The 21,856-nt window shown below is 40.9% G+C and overlaps 1 protein-coding gene across 5 annotated transcripts in view; it reads left to right on the top strand.

The window, feature by feature from the left end:
• Positions 1–336: 336 nt before the first annotated feature.
• EDA (ectodysplasin A) overlaps positions 337–21,856 on the top strand; it is a 189,723-nt gene continuing 168,203 nt past the window's right edge. For 2 of the 5 annotated variants that reach the window (XM_075068754.1, XM_075068753.1), the window contains exon 1: positions 380–833. In XM_075068754.1, the coding sequence (XP_074924855.1) occupies positions 537–833 (297 nt within the window). In that variant the 5' untranslated portion in view covers positions 380–536. Of the gene's footprint in view, positions 834–21,856 lie in introns of all 5 variants that reach the window. The other 3 variants (XM_075068751.1, XM_075068752.1, XM_075068755.1) reach the window with 3 other exon arrangements.

Genomic DNA, 21,856 nt, shown 5'->3' with positions numbered 1-21,856 from the left:
GTCATGCCTTAGATAGCATCCTAATTGAGAGCTCCCTTAGCACCAGCATTCCATATTTTGCCACCATTCGTTGTCTGATTTACTATTAGTAGTAATATGTATAGTCTGACAAAAAATGTCAGCAGGGGGCGCTAAGCAGGGAGTTAGGTCCCTGTTTTTGAGGAGGGACTCCTGGGTTCTAGGTTGTACCCTGTGCTCCTAGGCCGATTCTTCTCGCCGGTATAATGGGGATGAGATAAAGGGGAATCTAAACCGCCAGAGCCCAACCGCCAGGCAAGAGTTAAAGAGAGGCCAGGCGAGGTAAGGCGGAGTTCCCCAGCTGCCCCGCCTCCAGGCCTTGCCTGGACAAGGAGTCAGGCGTGTCGGAGGCCGTGGCGGCTCCTCCCCTGCGGGCTCTTCCCCCTGACCGGGCGCTTCATGAGACTGTTCTGGCCGCACAGCCTGGCTGCGGCTCCGGCTTGGGGTTCCTCAGGTGAGGATGGAGTAGTAGCCGATCCTCGTTTTCCTCGCAGGAATCGCCTGCGGTGGTACTGACCATGAGCTCCGAGCGTAGGGTGCAGGCGGCGCCCCGGTCTGACGGAGGTGGTTGCGCCTGTGGCCGCCGGGGCAGCGGCGGAGGCAGCTGGCGCCTCTTCCTGGGCTTCTTCGCGCTCTCGCTTGCGCTGCACCTCCTTACCCTGGGCTGCTACCTGGAGCTGCGTTCCGAGCTCCGCCGGGAGCGGGACCCCGATCCCACGCCTTCTCCCCGTCACGGGGGTACCGCGGCCGCCCAGGGCTCCTCTGGCTCGGCCCGCCTGCAGCACCTCGCCGAACCCACGGACCGCCGCCAGCAGGTGAGTCACGGGCACTGGGGAACAATGGGGTGACTCTGGATTTTGGAGGTGCTAGGAGTGTGAGCATAAGGGTGGCTTTGCGGGGTGTGCGAGTGGACAGGGGAAGTACAGGGCAAGTGTCTGCACTCCTTAGATAGCCGGCGTTTTTGCAGCTGCTCTTCAGGGCTGATGGAGGGCGTCTTGGAGACAGGTGAGGGTGGCTGGGCATTGAGGAGAACGTCCTGCGGCTTGGCATGCTCCCTTCTCGATCACTGTGAAACAAATTCTTTGCCTTGAAGAATTTCTCCGTCTCCCCAGCATGATGTTAATGTCACCTAATACTAACGCTGGGGCTTCTGTTTCACCTGCAAGAGTGGATTTCATCCACTCCTTCGCCCGTGTTAGGGTTTTCCAAACAGCTTGTACCAAGCCTGTATTAAAAGGTGAGTCTGGTTCTTCTCTCCTTCCTCAAAGGAAGACTTAAGAACATATTGGCTTGTGGCTGCAATTTTGGAATATCATGCATGCCTCTTCTGGCCAGGTGGGTGCATGCTTTCATCATATTCAGATAGAGGATTATAAAGAGTTTGACCAAATATTTCAAGGGTAGAGAATGCATGGGTGAGAGATCTTGTTGCTGTCTTGGGTTTGTAGGAAGGAAAAACCTTGTCACCAATTACAGAAATTCTAAAAGTGTTTTATAATGCTATGCACTCAACCTTTTTAGCTTTGTGAGGTTTTGTACTTCAGATGTATGTTTAGATGGATCTTTTCTCCCTTCCCCCTGCCCCTCTTCATCTTTTTCTTTGTTGTGTACAATACAAGCCTGAAGGGGTACTTCAAGTGGCAATTGTCTTGATAAACATTAGAATCCTTCCCCAATGCTCTTGCAACAATTTTCTTATCTCTGGCTTCTTCCAGACCTTTTCAGCAATTCAAGAAGCATTAACTTTATCATTCTCTTTTATGGTACTCAGTCTCATGAAAGTTGATTAGCTTTATATATATATATATATATATATATATAAAAAAAACAAAACTGATCCTTCATAAGGGTCCTGATCACCTGTTCGATTTTTATACCCCAGGTACCTATACTTTCAAATATGGGATTGAAATTTAGGGAATTTTTTTCTGTTTTCGTATAGTTATTGATGTTAATCAAAGGCTCACTTTTATTCACTTGAAACCATTCAATTCATTTAAAAAAAAGTTAGATTTATCTACAACTGCTATTGAACCCTCTGCTAACTGCTGTGGCTTTAAATTACACTTTCTATGACAATGTATCTTCTCCACTGTATTCTGAAAGGTTGACACCAACAATTGGGGAAATTGACTATCCAGAGAGAAGGTGAAATTATGCACCTGACATGACACAAAACACTGTCAAACACACAGAAAAAGCACAGTTTACTTACCTTTTAAAATGCTGTAATCTTAGGTGTTAATTGTAACAATAGTATACATATGTAATGGACAGAATAAACATTCTTTAACTGATTGTTCTCAAATTTTAACTGCTTAATTTTAATGTGGAGATTATAGTTATATAATTCTCTGACCTCCTGTAATATCAGCCTTCTTGGATCCGTTTTTGTGTGCTGCTGTTTCCTCTTCTGGTTTGGGGTGTCTGTTGCTCCACTCTCCCCATTGAGCCAAAAGTGGCTTGTGTTTTTCAATAAGGGTAGGGGAGGAGGGGCTGACTCTATGCTAACAGCTGCTGGCCTAACTGGCTGAAAGGTTGAGTGGGGGCAATAAACTGGATTCTTCTCTTTTTTCCCCCTCCACCTTCATTTTTCATGAAACACCATTGGAGGAGGTGGAGTCTGAAGCCACTCTCCCTGTCCTGTACTGCCATAGACTGAGCAGAAATGGGGACTTAGTCTCCTGCTCATCACGTTCAGGTCATCACCCCCTATGTGGAGTCACTCTATAAACAATAGCTAGTCAGTAAGGTTGGAGAAGGCAGCCTGCTTTTGTTTAGAATAATTCAATCCGTCCAGTTACTTGTCTTTAGAACTGTATATTCTTATGATTTGAAGTGGAATGGTGGTCCCTGCCGAGCGTAAACTCCAGTGACACATTCTCCTTCCTGGGTGAAAAGCACAGTTGTGGGTGAAGGGGTACTTGTAAAGAGAGCCATTGTGTAGCAAACAGAAAGCCCTGCCTCAGCCCATGTAGGAGTTTTACAGTTGCTTCCCTCCTCATTATAGAAAATACATAGCCTTGAAAAATCCATGAATTTTGAATAAAAAGTTTCCACTACTTGGCAGTTGACCAAAAGCAATCAATCAATCTCATTGTTCATGTCTCAGCAAGTCTGCAGTTTTAAATGTACTGTACCTGAACCACAACTGATTAAGGGAAACAGACTCTGTAGTTACAAACAGTAAAAATAAGCTACCTATTGAACTCAAAAACTATAGAGTTCTAACAGTTTTTCTTTCTTTATGTTAAGCCTTGTCAATGTAAAATTAATTGAAACTGTCTTTGATATATTAAATCTTTAGATTGCCTTGCACTGTATTCAACTGTACAACATTACTCCTACATGCTTGAAGTTCCTCAGGGGCCTTCATGCGAAATGAGATGACTCTTAAAAGCTATCCGACTGAACAAGTGTACCATGTGTGACAAAGTTCCTCCTTTACCTTGGTGGGTCCTGCACTTATTGGCAGACTTGCTCACCTCAGTGATCTTCCCCTCTGGTTGAACCCACAGTCTGGGTCAACTCCTCCCGTGTCTGATCAGGAGTTGGGAGGAACCCAGGCCCCCCCTCCACTCCAGGGTTCCAGCCCAGGGCCCTGTAGATTGCAGCTGTCTATAGTGCCTCCTGTAACAGCTGCATGACAGCTACAACTCCCTGGGCTACTTCCCCATGGTCTCCTCCAAACATCTTCTTTATCCTCACCACAGGACCTTCCTCCTGGTGTCTGATAATGCTTGGTTGTCTGATAATTCCTCAATCCTCCAGTAGCACACTCTCTATCTCAGCTCCTTGCACCTCTTGTTCCCAGCTCCACACACACACTTCCTCTCCTCTGGCTCCTTCCTGCCTGACTGGAGTGAGCTCCTTTTTAAACCCAGGTGCCCTGATTAGCCTGCCTTGATTGACTGCAGGTGTTCTAATCAATGTAGCTATCTCCACTGTCTTCTAGAAAGATCTTAATTCCCCCCAGGTGCCTTGATTAACCTGGAGCAACTGCCATTTGGTTACCATGGTACTAGGGATTTGTTTAGCCTGGGGCTAACATACCTGTTCCCCAGTACTTTACTATAGCCATCTGGCCATGCCCCATCACACATAAAATAATAAAAGAGTGATTGCACTTAAACAGATTAAGTAGTTAAACCATATGTACTCTGTTGTATATGGATTTAGGGTAATTGATCAGTTTGGATACAGACTGAAGTCCAAATGTTGTCTGTGCAGTTGAAACACTCCAGGTAGGTTAATAGTCTAAATATGTTCATTCTTGTATAGCTGGGCAGTAGAACACTAAAATGCTTGATTGTGATGGAAATATTCTAAATAATAATGAGAACATGCAAATACCAATTTAAGGGACAGTATACTACACTTTTGTCATTGAAGTGCCTACCTGTAGGTAACTGAACAGTATGTGCATATTTAGAGCGTGGTGCCTTTGACTATAGGTGTAATTGATAATATTCAGGAATACTCTCGCCTCCTTTTCACCTGTTTTTGTCTTTGCAAGGAGCTTGTAAAAGGATTACTTCAATCTTTATGGGGAAAATAGATAAATTTTAAGGCATGTGGTTTTATTTTACATAAACTATTGTGGTTAGAGCGTGAGTAAAATTCTGTAACTAAAAATCAACACCAACAGTGCTAAGTAATACAAAATACACAATAGACTTCTTCATAACATTAGCCCCATTTGAAAAGTTATGTTGTAACCACAGTCCTGTCTAGATATTGTTATGAAATAATAATCCCAAATTATCAGAGGCATTGTAATATTTGTTAAAATTAAATACACTATACCGAGGTCGGCAGCCTTTCAGAAGTGGTGTGCCGAGTCTTCATTTATTCCCTCTAATTTAAGGTTTTGTGTGCCAGCAATACATTTTAATGTTTTTAGGTCTCTTTCTACAAGTCTATAATATATAACTAAACTATTGTTGTATGTAAAATAAATAAGGTTTTTAAAATGTTTAAGTAGCTTCATTTAAAATTAAATTAAAATACAGAGCCCCCCGGACCGGTGGCCAGGACCCAGGCAGTGTGAGTGCCACTGAAAATCAACTCACGTGCCGCAGGTTGCCTACCTCCTGCACTATACACATCTTTGATATATCATTTGTTGCTTATATTCTTTCTGTATGTCCAAATACCAATAGTAGCTAGCTGTACCCTATGAATGCCATCAGAAGAAAATAAAATTGAACAGGCTATTTTAAAAAAAATTACTACTGTTTTAAAACTAACATTATTCCACAGCATTTACAATAATCATTAGATATCAATTTTTAAACTAGTTTTAAATATATGTGATTTTACTTACAATATTCATAGTGCTGATAAATTAACACAGTGTGCCATGAATATACAAGTATTTATAATCTCAGACTTAAAAAAAAAATGGAAATCTTATTTCAACACAAATCTAGAGTGATTATGACTTGTATTGATTATTGAAGTCATTCAGTCTGCTGTAAATGTGGACAATTTTGATATTTTTTTAAAAAAACGGTTTCCTGGATTTTTTGGGAAGGAATCTGCAGCAATGGTCAGCATAGATATCTTCATTGGACAGAACAGGCTCTTGGCAGGAATTTTGTTTGACTGAGCTCCAAAAAATGACCTCATGACAGGAATGAGATCTGGCAGCTTAATAATTGTGCTTTCCTATCTCACATGGTAGTCAAACATGTAACTGCATTTAACTTCAGATACAAGGACATCTCTTTCATGGCAAACGTTGAGGAACTGCAGTTCCTAACTTTGTCCCAGTAGGTCCACTGTTGTTGCATCATCAGTTTAGCATCTAGGCCAGCATTTTGGTAATGGCGCTTTATCTTTGACTCTTAGATTGCTGCCATTTTTGATGTTACATAGCGCACAGGTAGGTGTCCGAGCTAAAATGGTACAACACAAGCAATCTGTTCAAATCAAATTGGTTGACTGTAGAAATAGTTCAGTATCAATGCTGTATTTGAATTTGGCAGGCACTTCATGACTAAGTGCATTTTCAAAGAATGGACAGCGGGTTGCACCACAGATATAGGCTTAAGATGCACTAGTTTATTCTTAAAATATATCCAAATTAACTTCTACAATATTTCGTTGTAAAGAAGTCATTAATGTGGCATTTGAGCCCTGCAGCATGCAGTCAAGGCTCAGTTATTTTGAGGGCTTATTTTGAGAGGTATCTTGAATTTTGCCTTTCTATTTCCTGCATTTGCTGACATGCATTGTACAGTTCTCGAGTACAAGTAGTTGCCTAATTTGGTTCAACATCACATCATAAAAAGGATCAGATTGACACTTGCATTACTGTCTGTGCATGTTTTGGATTACTGTTTGACTGAATACAAATTTAGTGCACTCCATTTATAAGAATCACCTGCATATAGTGATCAAAACCACTGGGACAAAATCATTCCTATACCTAAAATATTCCATTTGTAAGAATCAACCGCTTGTATGAATCAAATCATCCAGGATGGATGTGAGTCTTATAAAATGACTACACAATGTTCCCTGGGATTTTTACTTCTATAGAGTACAAAGAAGACTGGGAAAGCTGATATAACAGCAAAAGTCCTTTAATATAATGAACCTCCAAGTTACTTTTGTGTGCTTCTGATAGGATCTTGTGTATAGTTACTGTGAAGTCAGGCTTATGTTTTATGAAAGTCTGAATGGGAAGGGACTGAGACTAGCGTAGCCAGTTTCTCAAGGCAATATTTCTTCGGTATAATCTTCAACTAACCCCCTATTGAAAAGGAAATCCCATCTGTACTGCACTGTATGGACTGCAGTGACGTAATTCAGTTTGAAACCTTCGTGGTAGCTGCTTTCTCTAAGAAATTACCTCAGGATAAGTCAGTGGGTGAGAACTCTGTTAAAGAACTGTATCTCCAGTAATTCCCCGCCCCAAATAGTCCTGAAACTTGCTCTAGAGTTTAGCTTAAAAACATTAAATTCTTCTTGAATCAGTCTGTTTCTTTGCCTATAATCTGAGCAATGATTTTGAATAAGTCTCTGCTGACATCTAGCAGGTGATGGATTTTGAAGCCTGGCTTTTAATGAATGTAAGGTGAGACTATTGCCCCCTTGCGACTGCCATGGAAGAAATAAAAAGCATCCTATTTCTTGGAGTTAAATCAACTGTCCATTGATTATAAGTAAGGATACGATTCTGTCATGGAGGTCATGGATTCCATGATTTTTTTCCCCCAGGACCTCTGGGACTTCGTCTGCAGCAGGGCTGGAGCAGCTGTCAGCCCCAGGGCTGGCGGAGCAGCAGCCATTGAAAGAGCTGACCAGTGGCCAGCTCTGGACCGCTGTAGCAGTGGCTGGAGGTGGGGGCTGCTGAAGCAGCTGGCCAGGGCTGGGTCAGCTCCTCTGGGGATGGAACAGCAGTGGTCAGTTTCTGCCACAGCAGCAGTTGTGGGGCTGGAGCAGCTGTAAGACCTGGCAGCGCTCCGTTTGTCCCTCCCAGGGTATTTTTAGTAAATGTCAGGGACAGATCACTGGCTTCCGTGAATTTTTGTTTATTGCCCACCACCTGTCCCTGACATTTACTAAAAATACCTGTGACAGAACCATAACCTTAATTATGACACACCAGACCTTTTCCTGAGGCGTTATGGCCTACTTAGTGAGACTTCTTAATATGTAATTTAGTTGCTATTAGAGCTTCATATAGAAAAAACATGCAAAAGCAACAATTTTATCTAGCTACCATTTTCAACATAGAGGATATCTTCCTCAGATGTAGCCTTCGGATTAAAGGCCTCTTGTTTGCCTTTGGAGTATAAATGTACTCCACTAAGTTTAAAAAAAGAAATGAAGAGGGGAGAGATGGAACATTGGCTTGGTGTCAAGTTGGTATAAATGCTAAACAGAGGTATTCTCTCACGTCAGTATCTGCAAATCTCTAAGGTAACTCGTGTTTTTTGTTTTGTTCTGTTTTCTCACTGGTTGCATCCAAGTAGTTGTTCTTCTCGTTGGAGATAGATTTGTATGAAATAAAAACTACAGAGAGAGCAAACTCTCCCCTTTTTACCATTGATGGGCATTATCATAGCAGTTATGGGCTAATACGTTAATACATCATTACTTTTGCAACAGACCCTGAGTATCGTTCAAGTTTTCAGCGATGCATTCTAACACTTTGTCTGTTTTCTTGGTAAGGCAATGTAGGTGTAGGAGTGAGACATCTGGGTAAGAATAAGATTTGGCATACCTACTGCAGAATGTTACCTAGTAACATTGCAACAACTAAATTGCCTGGACTAAATACAACAGGAATAACTAGCTGTACTTGGAAAGGATTCTTCCACAGGAAGAAACCTTGCTCTGTTCCTTATGTCACTTCATTGTCATGGCGATAATGTGATAGTAAAGGATGAGAATTCCTGATCAAATCAACTTGGGGATGGAATGATTATAGTAGACTGCCTTTTCTGCGGGAAAAAGGACAGTTGGTTGTACAGTGTGGAAAGACATGATTTTGCCGTCCTTCTACACAAAACTTGGTATTAATTCAAATACCTGTCTTTAAATTCTGTGGTGGACAACAGATGTCTGAAACAATATTTTTAATGTACTTCTTTCAAGGAGTTTATCCCATTGCTATCTTCAACACATTTCACTAGTAGTGTAATATTTTCAGAGATCATCTGCATATCTCTGTGTAAAACAGCTATATTCAGATATCTGTGCATTTTAAGTATTTCATTACAATTTTGGTTTAACTACCATTTATATAAGTGTATTTGCCTGCATCTAGAACCCTTCTTCAAGATGTGTTGCCCATATATGTTCTCTACTGTTTGAGGTGTTCATAGTACACTCAAGCTGGAGACTTCTGATCAGCAGTAATTGTTGGAGTGGCGCGTGCTTCTGAGGCCATGGAGGGTGGGGCTACCTCAGTGGCATCCCTCAGTTCCTTCTCAGTACTTAGGGCTACAAGTTGGAGCTCACCTCTAGAACACTTTGCAGCCTTCTATTCTGTAAATAGCTGTAAATTGTTAGTGGTAGGTTAGGTTTAGTATAGGAATTTTGTAGAGTTTCCTGTTGGGGAAACTGTGTACTTTGTTTTTTCTTTCCCAGGAGGTTTTTGATATCAATTTGGTCAGTGTGACTGACCATAAATTCCTGGGATTCAAAAGCTACCCATTTTGTGAGGCAGTGATGCTATTAAATGATGGCTACACAAGATGTTTGACCTACCTTGATGGAGGGCATATTTCAAATACATGCTCCATTTGCAGAGCATTTACCAGGAGGAATTGGTGAGCATGGAAGTCTCACCTTAGGATGTTCCTCTTTGAAAAATCAATGCATCCTAACTCTCTCAAATGAATCTGGCCTATGACCCAAGATTGCTTGCAGCAGAAACTATGGATGAGAGAAGTACTTCTGTATGTCTGACTTCAGAGATTGTGGAAGATGCTACTGTGGCCTGGTCAATGCGTAAAACTTAGTTCAATATAACTATGACATTCACAGGTTTGAAAAATCCACTGTAGCTTTATTGATGGATGGATGTATTGATTAACCAATGCAGTCTAAGACATTAATCTGTAAAGATTCACTCTCCTGAGGGCTACAGCATCAGGAATGTTGTTAGTATTAAGAGACTCTAGGAGCACATGAGGAAACAAGTCCAGTTTATTTCAAGTTCCTTTATTAACAAATTCACTAAAATACAGTAACAGAGAGAGAGAATGCGAAGTGTTTAGCCCTATGACTGACATGACTCATAGCCTGCTGGTGGACCCTGGAGTGGTTATCATCCTTGTATCTCCCTGTATGTTTCTTCCTCCCAGCACAGAGGCTGGGCAACACCTTTTATCCTAGTTACACTTATGCCTGCTAAGACTCAGACATATGCATAAGAGTGTCAACCCCTTTTTCCTTGTTTTCACTTCCACAACCCATAAACTTTGGGGTGCTCCGCTTTTCATAGGTTATCCTCTTAGTTCTCCTTATTTTTGTTAGTATCTACATAGGCTAGTCTCCATGGTAACCTGCAGAATTTCTCATGATGTTACAGTTGGGTGTCTTGTGGTCTAGATGGTTACATTGTGGCATATTTTCCCAAACATTTACCCACTGGCTTGTTTTTTACTGTAATCTTGTAACTTAACTGCTACAAGGTTATTCTTGGGTCACTTACTTACATCACCTCTCCTTAAGCCTAAAGCCTAGTACGGCTAAGCTGAAATCTTACAGGCCTCAGCCTGCAGGCTTTGCATTACAGCTTTACTTTTCTTATATAACTAATACTCTCATCACTCATAAGTGCTTATCAATCTTATACTCCTATGATCCTATCCTATTTAAACCTAGCCATCACACATTAATTATACTTAACTACACCAATAAATGAAACAAATGGCTACGTCACCATAACTATACTGACCTAAGCCTGGTGTAGACTCTGCTAGGTTGAGGGAAGAATGCTTCTGTAAACCTAGCTACTGTCATTCAGTAAAACCTCTTCCATGGCTGTAAGCTCTGTCTACACCACAAGGTTATGCCAGCATAGCTATGCCACTGTGGTGGCTGTAGTGTAGACGTGACCTGAATCTTCTGGCTTGAGGAATCCCTCTGGAGACAGAAGTAGTGGGAAGCATCAAGTCTATAAGAAGTGATACAGATCCCTTTCTCTAAACATGTCATCAAAGCCCTCAAACCTCCAGATCATCTGACATATATGGCAGCTCAAAACTTCTTTAAAAAGTTCCCTGAGCACCCATACCACTACTGGATTGGAGCTAATCTAGCCTTAGACTTGCCTCAGATCTTCTCCGTAACTGTATCAGTGATGCTAGGCGACTTGGTACACATATTGCATGACCAGGCACTGGTATCACAATAGTCACACAAGGTAGCCAATGTCTAGTGCTCCTATGGCTCCAACAGGGTTTTGTTAGAATCAGCATCTTATGGCACCAATCCTGTGCCTGCTTTCAATTACAGTACCAGTGCCATCATTGGCCCTTTCAACTATGCGATCATATCTTGCTACCTGAGACCTCTTTGTTACTGAATTCTCTATTTCCTCCTGCACTGCCTTCACTCCACTGTACTGGTTACCAGATAAAGTGAATTCTAGTCTGATTCCCACTACTACAGCTTCTCCTTTTCATGAAGACTCTTCCTTCTTTACCTTATCTGTTCTGAAGAAGATGGAAAGCCTTCCCCTGAAAAATCTGTGTATCTGGACTCTCTGGATCGCTATCCCTCAAATAATACTAAAAACGGGGATCCACATAGACTCAGAACATTGGTACCCACTTCCTTGCTTACCAGTGCCTTATTTTTCAGCCTAGAATTTCTGGTGTTCTTGGGGGACTTGATTTTAGGAGACCTGTTTCAGCAGTTTGTTCTAGACCTAGATCTCCTGAACTATCAAGAAGGGAACTTTCATCTCTACACTAAGTGGAACCAACTCAGGAGTTGTCTCCTTTGAATGCGATATTGCAAGTGAAAGACCAGTCCATCCTTGCACATATCAAGAAGTGGTAATCCCAGAGCCATGGTCAACTGCACAGCCACCAAAAGATTTTTCAGGACTTGGTGAGGAGGGTAGCCTCAACTCTTGATATTCCAGAGCAAGGAGTTCCAGACCACATAAATTGCTGGATGCTGTGCATACTTCAGCATTAGACTTCTAGGTCTCCCAATCCACAAGGGTCTCTTAGACGAAACAAAAACTCTGCGTGGCAGACACCCAGCTTCTTTAGCTCTTGCTTTGAAGTAAGCAGACTGATGCTACCAGATATCATACAGTGGGTTTGAACAGGTTTATACCCACCCAGTACCAGGCAGTTTGCTGACAGCAGTGAGATCTTTTATTGGCAGCCACTATCAGAGATCTGCTCTGAAGGACAAGGAGCCAAAAGGGCTAGACTTCTTCAGTAGCAAGTGGTGGTCTACCTAAAGACAAATTAAGATTTCAGATTACCAAGATGCATTGGTCAAGTACAATTTTTATTAATTGGGGTTGATGCTAACATTTATTGCTAAATTGCCTCAGGACTGTGAGGCGAATTTAAGTCCATTGTAATAGAGGATCAGACAGCTCTCAGTACGATTGATAAAACATATAGGTTCATGGCAAAATAATGTTTAGGTCTTTAGAGATTTCTAGAGAATTACAGACAGCTGTTTGAGGATCTCCTTTTTAAGGGCTGTAATTTGTTTGATGAGACAGATGATGGTTTTCAAACCCTCAAAGAATTAAGAATGACTCTATGGTTGCTGGATGTATATACACCAGCCTCTAGATATAAGCATTTGTAGCCCATAGGCTTACTACAGGTAACCAGCTTAACATCAGTGCTTACCTACAGAATCTCCTAGAAAATAACAGAAGTTTTCTAGGAGAACATCCTCATCGGCCACAAAAATCATCTCTCCCCCACCTCCATCCTTTGAGACAACAAATTTGACTTTTCTCACAACTTACTTTTGGATCTTCCTATCCTGTCTCCTCTCTTTTGGGGATCTTCCTGTCTCACTTCCATTTATGGACTACCATTACAACAGATTGATGGGTACTAGAAGTTGTAGAAGTGGGTTATGGGATTCAGTTTCATTCCCTACCCCACCCTCATCCACCTTTACTGTCCTTTTTCAGGGACCTTGCCCATTATAACATGTTAGAACAAGAAGTCCAATCACTTCTGTCTCTGAATGCAGTAGAAGACATATTAAATATTCTGATATGGGGCTCCCTCAGTCTCTCGTTTTGAAGCTGTTCTGCCATATATAAGTAGGCACTGGACTAGAGAGAGAAAGTGGGAGAGAGTGAGTCTGTAGCCTGCTGGTTGGGGACCCACCTGAGAGCTGGAAGATCCAGGGTCCAGTCTTGGCTCCAGTGACTCTAAGCATTTCCCATTGGCTATCTTAGATGCTTTCTCTCCCCATTCACTGTATAGGGAGCCTAGGTACCTAACTCAGAGTTTGTGCATTGCGGAGTTGTTCCTGTGACTTTTCTAGGTGCCATGCAGAGTGTGACAATGCCCAAGTCTCTTTATGAATGTGGGTCAAAGTGCCTAGCTGTTGTAAAAGCTTGCTTTAGATGGCTAGGGATCTGGGTGTTCATAGATTCCAAGGCCAGAAGGGATCACTGCTATCTAATCTGTGGCCTACCATATAGCACAGCCCACAGAACTTCCTCAAAATAATTCTTAGAACATATCTCTTAGAAAAACATCCATCTTGATTTAAAAATTCTCAGTGATGGAGAATCCATCAAGGATCACAATTCACACTTTAAATAAAGTCTGAATTTAAGTTTCAACTTGCAGCCATTGAATCATGTTATACCATTCTCTGCTAAATTGAAAAGCCCATTATTAAATATTTAGTAAGTACATATGGACTGTAATCAAGTCACCCCTTAACCTTCTCTTTGTTAAGCTAAATAGATTGAGCTCCTTGTGTTCATCACTCTAAAACATGTTTTTAATCCTTTAATCATTCTCATGGCTCTTCTCTGAATCCTCTCCAGTTTATCAACATCCTTCTTGAATTGTGGGCACCAGATAAGGTGACCAGACGTCCTGATATTTACTTGTTTGTCCCACGTCCTGACCGATGTTCGGTCGGGACACAAATTGTCCTGATTATTTTGCACTCAGTCCCAGACAGAGGGGGCTTGTGCCCCCAACTCAGCCCCAGCCCCACCCCGACTCCACCCCTCCCTGCCCCATTGGATCCCTCCCTAAATCCCTGCCCTGGCCCTGCCTCTTCCTCAAGCACGCCGTATTCCTCCTCCTCCTCCTCCCCTCTCCCATCCCTCCCAGGCTTGCGCGAATCAGCTGTGTGGCGGTGCAAGTGCTGGAAGGGAGGGGGAAGAAGCAGGATGTGGAGGTGAGCTGGTGCAGTGGGGGACGGGGCAGGCGGGGAGCTGCCGGTGGGTGCTCAGCTTCCTCCCCCCGCCCCCCCCGTGTCACGATATTTCACGTGTCTCATCTGGTCACCTTAGCACCAGAACTCAACAGAGTATTCCAGCAGCAGTTGCACCAATGCCAGATAAAGAGGTAAAATAACATCTCTACTACTCGAGATTCCCCAGTTTATGCATCCCAGGATTGCATTAGGTCTTTTTGCCACATTGTCACACTGGGAGCTCCTGTTCAGCTAATTATCCAACATGATCCCCAAATCTCTTTCTGCATCCCAGGATGGAAACCTTCATCCAATAAGTATGGCCTACATTCTTTGTTTTCAGATGCATACAATTACATTTAGCCATATTAAAAGCCACATTGTTTGCTTGTGCCCAGTTTACCAAGGGATCTAGATTGCTCTGAATCAGTGAGCTGTCCTCGTCATTATTTACCACTTACTCAATTTTTGTGTAATCTGCAAACTTTATCAGTGATTTTGTGTTTTTTCTTCCAGGTCATTGATAGACGTTAAATAACGTAGGGCCTTAAAACTATCCCTGCAGGACTCCACTGGAAACAGATCCGCCCGATGATGTTTCCCTGCTTAGTTACATTTTGAGACTTGTCAGGTGGCTAGCTTTCAATCCATTCATTGTATGACATATTAATTTTATATTCTAATTTTTTAATAAAGGTGTCACATGGCACCAAGTCAAATGCCTTACAGAAGTCTTATTATGTCAATACTACTACCTTTATTAATCAAACTTGTAATCTCTTTTAAAAAAATGCCATGTTAGTTGGACAGGATCTGTTTTCCATAAATCCATGTTGATTTTCATTAATTACATACCCTCCTTTAGTTCATTATTAATAGTCTTTTATCAGCTACTCCATTATATTGCTCAGGATCAGTGTCAGGCTGACTAGGCTATATTTACTCAGGTCATCCCATTCACCCATTTTAAAAATTGGTACAGTATTAGCTTTCTTTCAGTCTTCTGGAGCTTCCTCAGTGTCCAAAGACATACTGAAAATCAATGTTAATGGTCAAGTGAGTGCCTCAGCATGCTGTTTTGAAACTCTTGGATGCAAGTTATCTGGACCTACTGATTTAAAAATGTATAACCTTAGTAGCTTCTGTTTAACATACTGCAGAGATACTAGTGGAATGGAAAGAGTCATCACTATATGATGAGACTGCATCATCTGTTCCCCTCCTCCCCCCCAGAACAAAAATATTTATGGAATATTTCTGTTTTTTCTGCGTTATTTTTGATAATTCTACCTCTTCTGTCTAGTAATGGACCAATACCATTGTTAGGATTCCTGTTGGTCCCAATGTTATTTTAAAAAACATTCTTATTGTCCTTAATTCTGCTGGCCATAGATTTTGCTTCGTGCCCATTGGCTTCCCTTATCAATTTTCTACAATTCCGAACTTCCCCTTTCTTCCATCTACTTATATATAATTTTTTGTTCTGTTGGCTTCACTTCCTCTCTAAACCAGGTTGTTTTTTGAACTAGCCTGGGCTTCTTCCTAAATTGTGGGATTGTGGATTTTGTAGTGTTCTTAAGTGATTGCCCATTATCATTCACATTTTTCTGATTAAATTCTTCTTCCTGCAGTTTGGCTCATAATTGTTAAAGCAGTGTGTGTGTGTGTGTGTGTGTGTGTGAATAAAATATTACTGGTCTGGATTTTTTTCTCTGTGCACATTATAAATGTGATTAAGGCTTGATCACTTGTACCTAAACTACTATTAACCTGTATATCTCTGATCAGTTGCTCTTTATCTGTTAGGACAAGGTCTAACCTAGAATTCTCCTGTGTTGGCTGCAACACTTTTTTTTGAGTTAGGAAATTATAATAGATAGTATTTAGAAATTCCAAGGATGTTTTAGTACCGGCAGCATGAAACCTCCAGCATATATCACTCAAATTGAAAACTACTATGATCTCTGTTTTTTTCCCATTCATGTTGTAGATGGGAGCATCAGGATGACAGCTTCCTTTTCCCTAGTGTGAATTGGTGGTCTGTAGCAGACACCAGCTAATACCCCATCTTTTGCTTTATCTGGCAGGCCATTGATCCATAGGCAGTCAAGATAATTTTCTTCCGTATTATCAGTGACTCAGAAACAGGTAATGCTATCTGGATGCAGAGTGCCACTCCTTCTCCCTTTTTGTCTCCTTGTTCCTATGAGTAGGTTATAACGGTTGATTTTTAACATTGCAATCATACAAATCACCCCACCAGGCTTCAGTAATACCAACTAGATTGAATTTATTCTATTAAATGAAACATTTCCAATTGTTTGTAACCGAGGCTCCTGATATTAGTGTGTAGGCATGTTAAGAATTTATTCTCTTCATGCCCTTTGGTTCTTTGATTTAATTTTGTTCTCAGCATCTCAGTTTTGTGCTAATTGAGCACTCATGTAGTCCTTTTTACCCTCACTTTTTGCTATTAATATAACTTCCTCCTGACTGTTCTAGCCAGCCTGTCCCCAAGGAGATTGTCCCTCTTTCTGTGGGGAAAGGGGTCTGTATAGTTTGATAGCCTCCACCTCATAAAAGGGGGACCAAAGCCCTTCACCGTCCATTTCTTACCTAGCTAGCAATTCACTTCCTGAATCTTCTGCTTTCTGTCTTTCTTTGGTCGTGGGACAGGAAGGATCTCAGAAGAATGCTTAGATATTCTTTTCAGAATGCTTCTGAGTTTTTCTGAAGTCATCTGTGAGATATCTTACGACACAATGCATCTTCTTAGCATACACAATGTACTAGCAGATGCTTTAGGCAGGTGATTATGAATAGTCACTAGTGGTCAATTGAGAAGATCATGCAAATCATTTCTTGTAATGTAGGATTTTCCTTGCATGGACTTGTATGCAACCAAAGAGAAGAGGAAGTGTCAACAGTTATACTCTGGCAATATGGAAAGACATGGGTGTTGGACAGAGGCTGAAGTCCAAGTTGGACACACTTCAAGTGCCATGGTCCCCAGCTCTGTTCTACTCATACTCTTATTCCTTTGCTTCCAAGAATAATAAAGATCAAGCTGGTAGCAGCCAAGTTAATTCTAATAGCTGCAGCATGACTGAGACAGACAGTTCTGATGTGCTGGCCTTTGGAGCCTTTCAGTGTAACAACCTATAAACTTGCCTGTATTCCAGCTCTGATCTCCCAGAACCAATGGCATATCTTACATCTGAATTTTACAGTGCTCCATCTGACAGCATAGATGCTGAATAGCTAACTTAATCAGAGAGAGCATGTTCCTCAGAGGTCAGGGTTATATTTGTGCATAGTAGAAAAGATTGTATGAGATCCATGTTCTTGTCTAAATGGATGAGATTTTTACATGGACTCGACAGCATCACCTGTCACCTTCAAAATCTCAGATCCAATTATTCTGGACTACTTATTGATCTTTAAGAAATCATCCTTATGAAGTAGCTTTCTGCATGTGTGCTGGCAGCCATGTCAGCCAGTCATCCACATATACAAGAATCTTCTGTGTTCTCTTAACCAATGGTGGAGTGGTTTCAGAAAGGCCTCATGTTCCAATTTGGGAAATTAAATGTAGTTCTAATAGGGCTCTGAGCCTTTCCTTTGAGCCCCTTGCTATGTGTCCTTGCTGCATGCTGTCTTTCATCTCTGACCTCCTTCTGTAGTGGCAGTACATCTGCCAGAATAGTGGATGAGTTGTAAGTGTGAATGGCCAGTCCACCATACACAATTTTCCACAAGGATAACATTTCTCTAAAACCACACCAAGTTTCTACGTAAGGTGGTTTATGAATTTCATGTAAATCAAATTATTTCCTTTACAGTATTTTTCCAGAGTAGGGAGGGTCACTGCTATGTTTTGTGAACAGCTAGTGCTTCAGCCAGTGTGTGACTGCTAAAATTTTAGTGTGGATTGGTAGGGATGGCTGGGAGGAAAAACCTGATACATCAAATTAGGAAAGTAGTGTAGAATTCAGAAGAAAGGAGTACATTTTATGGGAGAAAGGGTTAGAGAATCCGTTGTCAGGCAAGAGACCAGAGGTGAACGGAATGAAGAAAAAGAGAAGTACTGAAGATCACTTAGAATTGATCAGTGTCTGTTTCTAGGAAAGAGAAAAATATAGAGTAAAGCCAGCAAGGAGAAGATATAGTAAAAGCAAGAGAAGTAAAAATATTTTTTAAAAAATCAGTAGACTTATAATTGTATATGGCATTTAATTGTGTATTCCTTTAATTGTGAGGAGTTGTGGTGTTTGGGGGCATAAACTTTGAGTTGAGTGCTATAAATGGCAAACAAACAGGTGTCTTTCACTCTGACTGGTAGGTGTTAGGTGCATTATTATTTTTTTTAAGCCCCATTAAATTTTTCTTGAGCAAAGAAACCTGTAATATTGAGCAGATGTATCATTAACTTCTTTGGGAAATGTCATAAAATATTAGGAACTGTAAGTTATGGTCATGCCCGTCTTAACTCTTCCCTTCTACCAGTGCCAGTCTTCCATTTGTTTGTGTACTTCTTGAATCTCTGGTGGTGCTCTTTGACATGAATAATTAATTTTAGAACACTGAATTCTTGTGCACCTACACCAGGAGTCAGCAGGATTTATTGTAATTACAGTAACTCCTCACTTAACGTAATCTTGGTTAACGTTGTTTCATTATGTCACTGATCAGTTAGAGAACATATATAGTCTTTTTTGTCTGGGGGAAAAAAAATTTCCCTGGAATCTAATCCCTCCATTTATATTAATTCTTATGGGGAAATTGGATTCACTTAACATCGCTTCTCTTAAAGTAGCATTTTTTAGTAACATAACTACAATGTTAAGCAAGGAGTTACTGTACTTGATAAAATTCTCTGCAAAGCCTGAAATCAGTTTTTGCAATATTTGAATGTAAAGTTCCCATTGTGCTTACAATACACACTTTTAGATCTGGTCATATGAGCTGACAAATATACAAGCATATAAATGTAACAAAACTTTTAAACACTTTACAATAATACGTTTTTATATTGCACTTCTCAGACTATAGATCTCGAAACACTTTACAAAGGTGGATAAATACCACCTTAACTTTTTTTCATTTTATAGCTGTCTCTTGGAGAAACTCAAAATACATCATGGAAAATACAGATGTTTTCTCTTGTATTTGTGCTTTGTGTTTGTCACTTATAAAGAGGAGTTCCCTTCTGTAAGACAGCTAATGTTGTGCCAATTTTTAAAATGGGTACATGGGATGACATAGGCAATTAGGATCTGTCTACACAGCAAATTAAAACCCGTGGCTGGCCTATGAGAGTTGACTCTGGCTTGTGAGGCTTGAGCTGTGGGTCTGCTTCACTGCTATGTAGACTTCCTGGCTTGGGCAGGAGTCTGAGCTCTGGGATTCTCCCAGCCCGCTGGGTCCTATAACCCAAAGTGAAAAAGGTTTCTAAGGTGAAAGAGGTGTTTAGAATCAAAAAGGCATCCTTTAAATATTGGAAGCCAAATCCTAGTGAGGGAAAACTGAAAGGAGTATAAACTCTAGCACGTAAAATGTAAAAGTATAAGACAGGCCAACATAGAATTTGAAGAGCAACTAGCTAGACGCAAAGCTAACAGCAGGGTTTTTTTTAAGCATATCAGAAGCAGGAAGTCTGCCAATCAGTCAGTGAGGCCACTGGATGATAGAGATAGTGAAGGAAGACAAGACCATTGTTGAGAAGCTAAACAGAATCTTCACTACAGAGGATATGAGGGAGATCCTCACATCTGATGTACTCTTTTTAGGTGATAAATCTGAAGAACTGTCCCAGATTATGTCACTAGAGAAGGTTTTAGAAAAACTGATAAATTTAACAGTAATACGTCACCAGGACCAGATGGTATTCACCTAAGAGTTCTGAAGAAACTCAAATATGAAACTGCAGAACACTGACTGTGGTATGTAACCTATCGCATAAATCAGCCTCTATATTAAATAACTGTAGGATAGCTAATATAGTGCCAATTTTTAAAAAAGGCTCCAGGGGTGATCCTGGCAATTACAGGCCAGTAAGCCTAACTTCAGTGCCAAGCAAACTGGTTGAAACTATAGCAAAGAACAGAATTATTAGACACACAGATGAGCGTGATATGTTGGGGAAGAGTCAACACCACTTTTGTAAAGGGAAATCATGCCTAATTAATCTATTAGAATTCTTTTGAGTAAGTCAATAAACATGTGGACGAGGGTGATCCACTGGATACAATATACTTGGATTTTCAGAAAGCCTTTGACAAAGTTCCTCACCAAGGGCTCTTAAGGAAACTAAGCAGTCCTGGGATAAGAGGGGGCAGGTCTTCTGTATATCTTCCTTGACCCTTTAACAAAAATTTTTTTCTATGTCATGAAATTTTGCTTTTAAATCCTAAATATATAAGAAGACTGAAAACATAACACCTGATTTAGAGGTCAGGCAGCAAGGTAGTTTTGCAGCACCATTGCAGCCTTCCAGATTCTGGAGGCACCTATGGATGGTTGAACAGTTCTGGGGCTCTTCTGACTTAAAGCTATCTGCCACAGAGTCCTAAGGCACTTCACTCTGGACATGTGCCTTTAGGAAGAAAAAGCATAGACCAATTCAGCTGACCCTCAGATTCATATGGTTCATTATGCAAGGGTATGCTGTATGTGCTAAACAAGAATTAGATTAGGAAAACGATCATTAGTATCCTATAGGCGCTAGGTCTGCATTACATGCTAAAGGTGATTGTGACCCCTGGCTAGAAAGGGTTAAACATCCTGAAAAATAAATAACCCTCATAAAACATGTGGGGAGATAATGTTTGTTTGTGTTTTTGTGTATTTACATATGTATGAGTAGGGTGGACAATGTAATCAACAATCCCTGTCTATGCTGTATTCTGATAATTCAGAGGTCAAAAGAACATCCTGTCATTTAAATGAATTGTAACCACAGGATATCTCGGTATTCATCTCTCTTTGAAATGTACTGTGAATGGTGGAGGAACAAGCAAATTGCTTTTTGCTAATTCTATAGCTAAGTACCGGTGATGGACCTCCTTCAAAGTCATGCTCATTACCTTTTTGAACTCCCAACTTGTCAAAAGACATGAAATTGTATAAAAGATCCTAGAGTCCTGATTCTATCATCTCAGATCTGCTTAGTCTTCATCAGGGGAAGTTTGAGTCGCAAGACTGAAGTTCCAGTTATGCTGGTATGCCCTGAATATGATATTTGGACATTGGACTATAACCTATGAACTATTTCTGAAAGAACTCTTTGCAACTAGCAGAGCTCACCATCTGAATCTGAACCTCAGATTGATTGAACTCGTGTCTGTGTATATTGATCTTTTAACACATTTCTTTCTGGGTTTTTTTTTGTTTTTTTTAAATAAATTTAGTTTGGTTATAAGAATTGGCTGTAGTGTGTATTTGGTAGATCTGAACATTCATTGACCTTGGGTTAATGTGTCCAATCTTGTGATTGTAGAATCTTTTCTTTATATGATGAAATAGATTCAGAATTCATCATATTTGACGTAGGTACCTGGATGGAGGCCTGAGGCCTGAGGCTGGATCACTTTAAGGAACTAGTATCAGAGGGTAGCCACATTAGTCTGGATTGTAAAGCAGCAAGAGTTCTGTGGCCTTATAGACTAACAGAAGTTTTGGAGCATGAGCTTTTGTGGTATACCCACTTCGTCGGATGCATGTAGTGGAAATTCCAGGCAGTTATATTATGCAAGCAAAGCAGCTGGAGATATAGAGGTATATTGAATCAGGGAGAATGAGGCCCTCTCTCTTAGAGGTGAGTGTAAAACCAAGAGGAGAACTGTTTTGTAGTTTGGCAGCCATTCACAGTCTTTGTTAATCCTGAGCTGACGGTGTCAGATTGCAGATGAACTGAAGCTCAGCAGTTTCTCTTTGAAGT

The sequence above is a fragment of the Chelonoidis abingdonii genome, chromosome 8, assembly GCF_003597395.2.
Source record: "Chelonoidis abingdonii isolate Lonesome George chromosome 8, CheloAbing_2.0, whole genome shotgun sequence".
Classification (NCBI taxonomy): Eukaryota; Metazoa; Chordata; order Testudines; family Testudinidae; genus Chelonoidis; species Chelonoidis abingdonii.
Note: the sequence above shows the minus strand (reverse complement) of the source record. Positions and strands in the feature narration are given on the sequence as shown.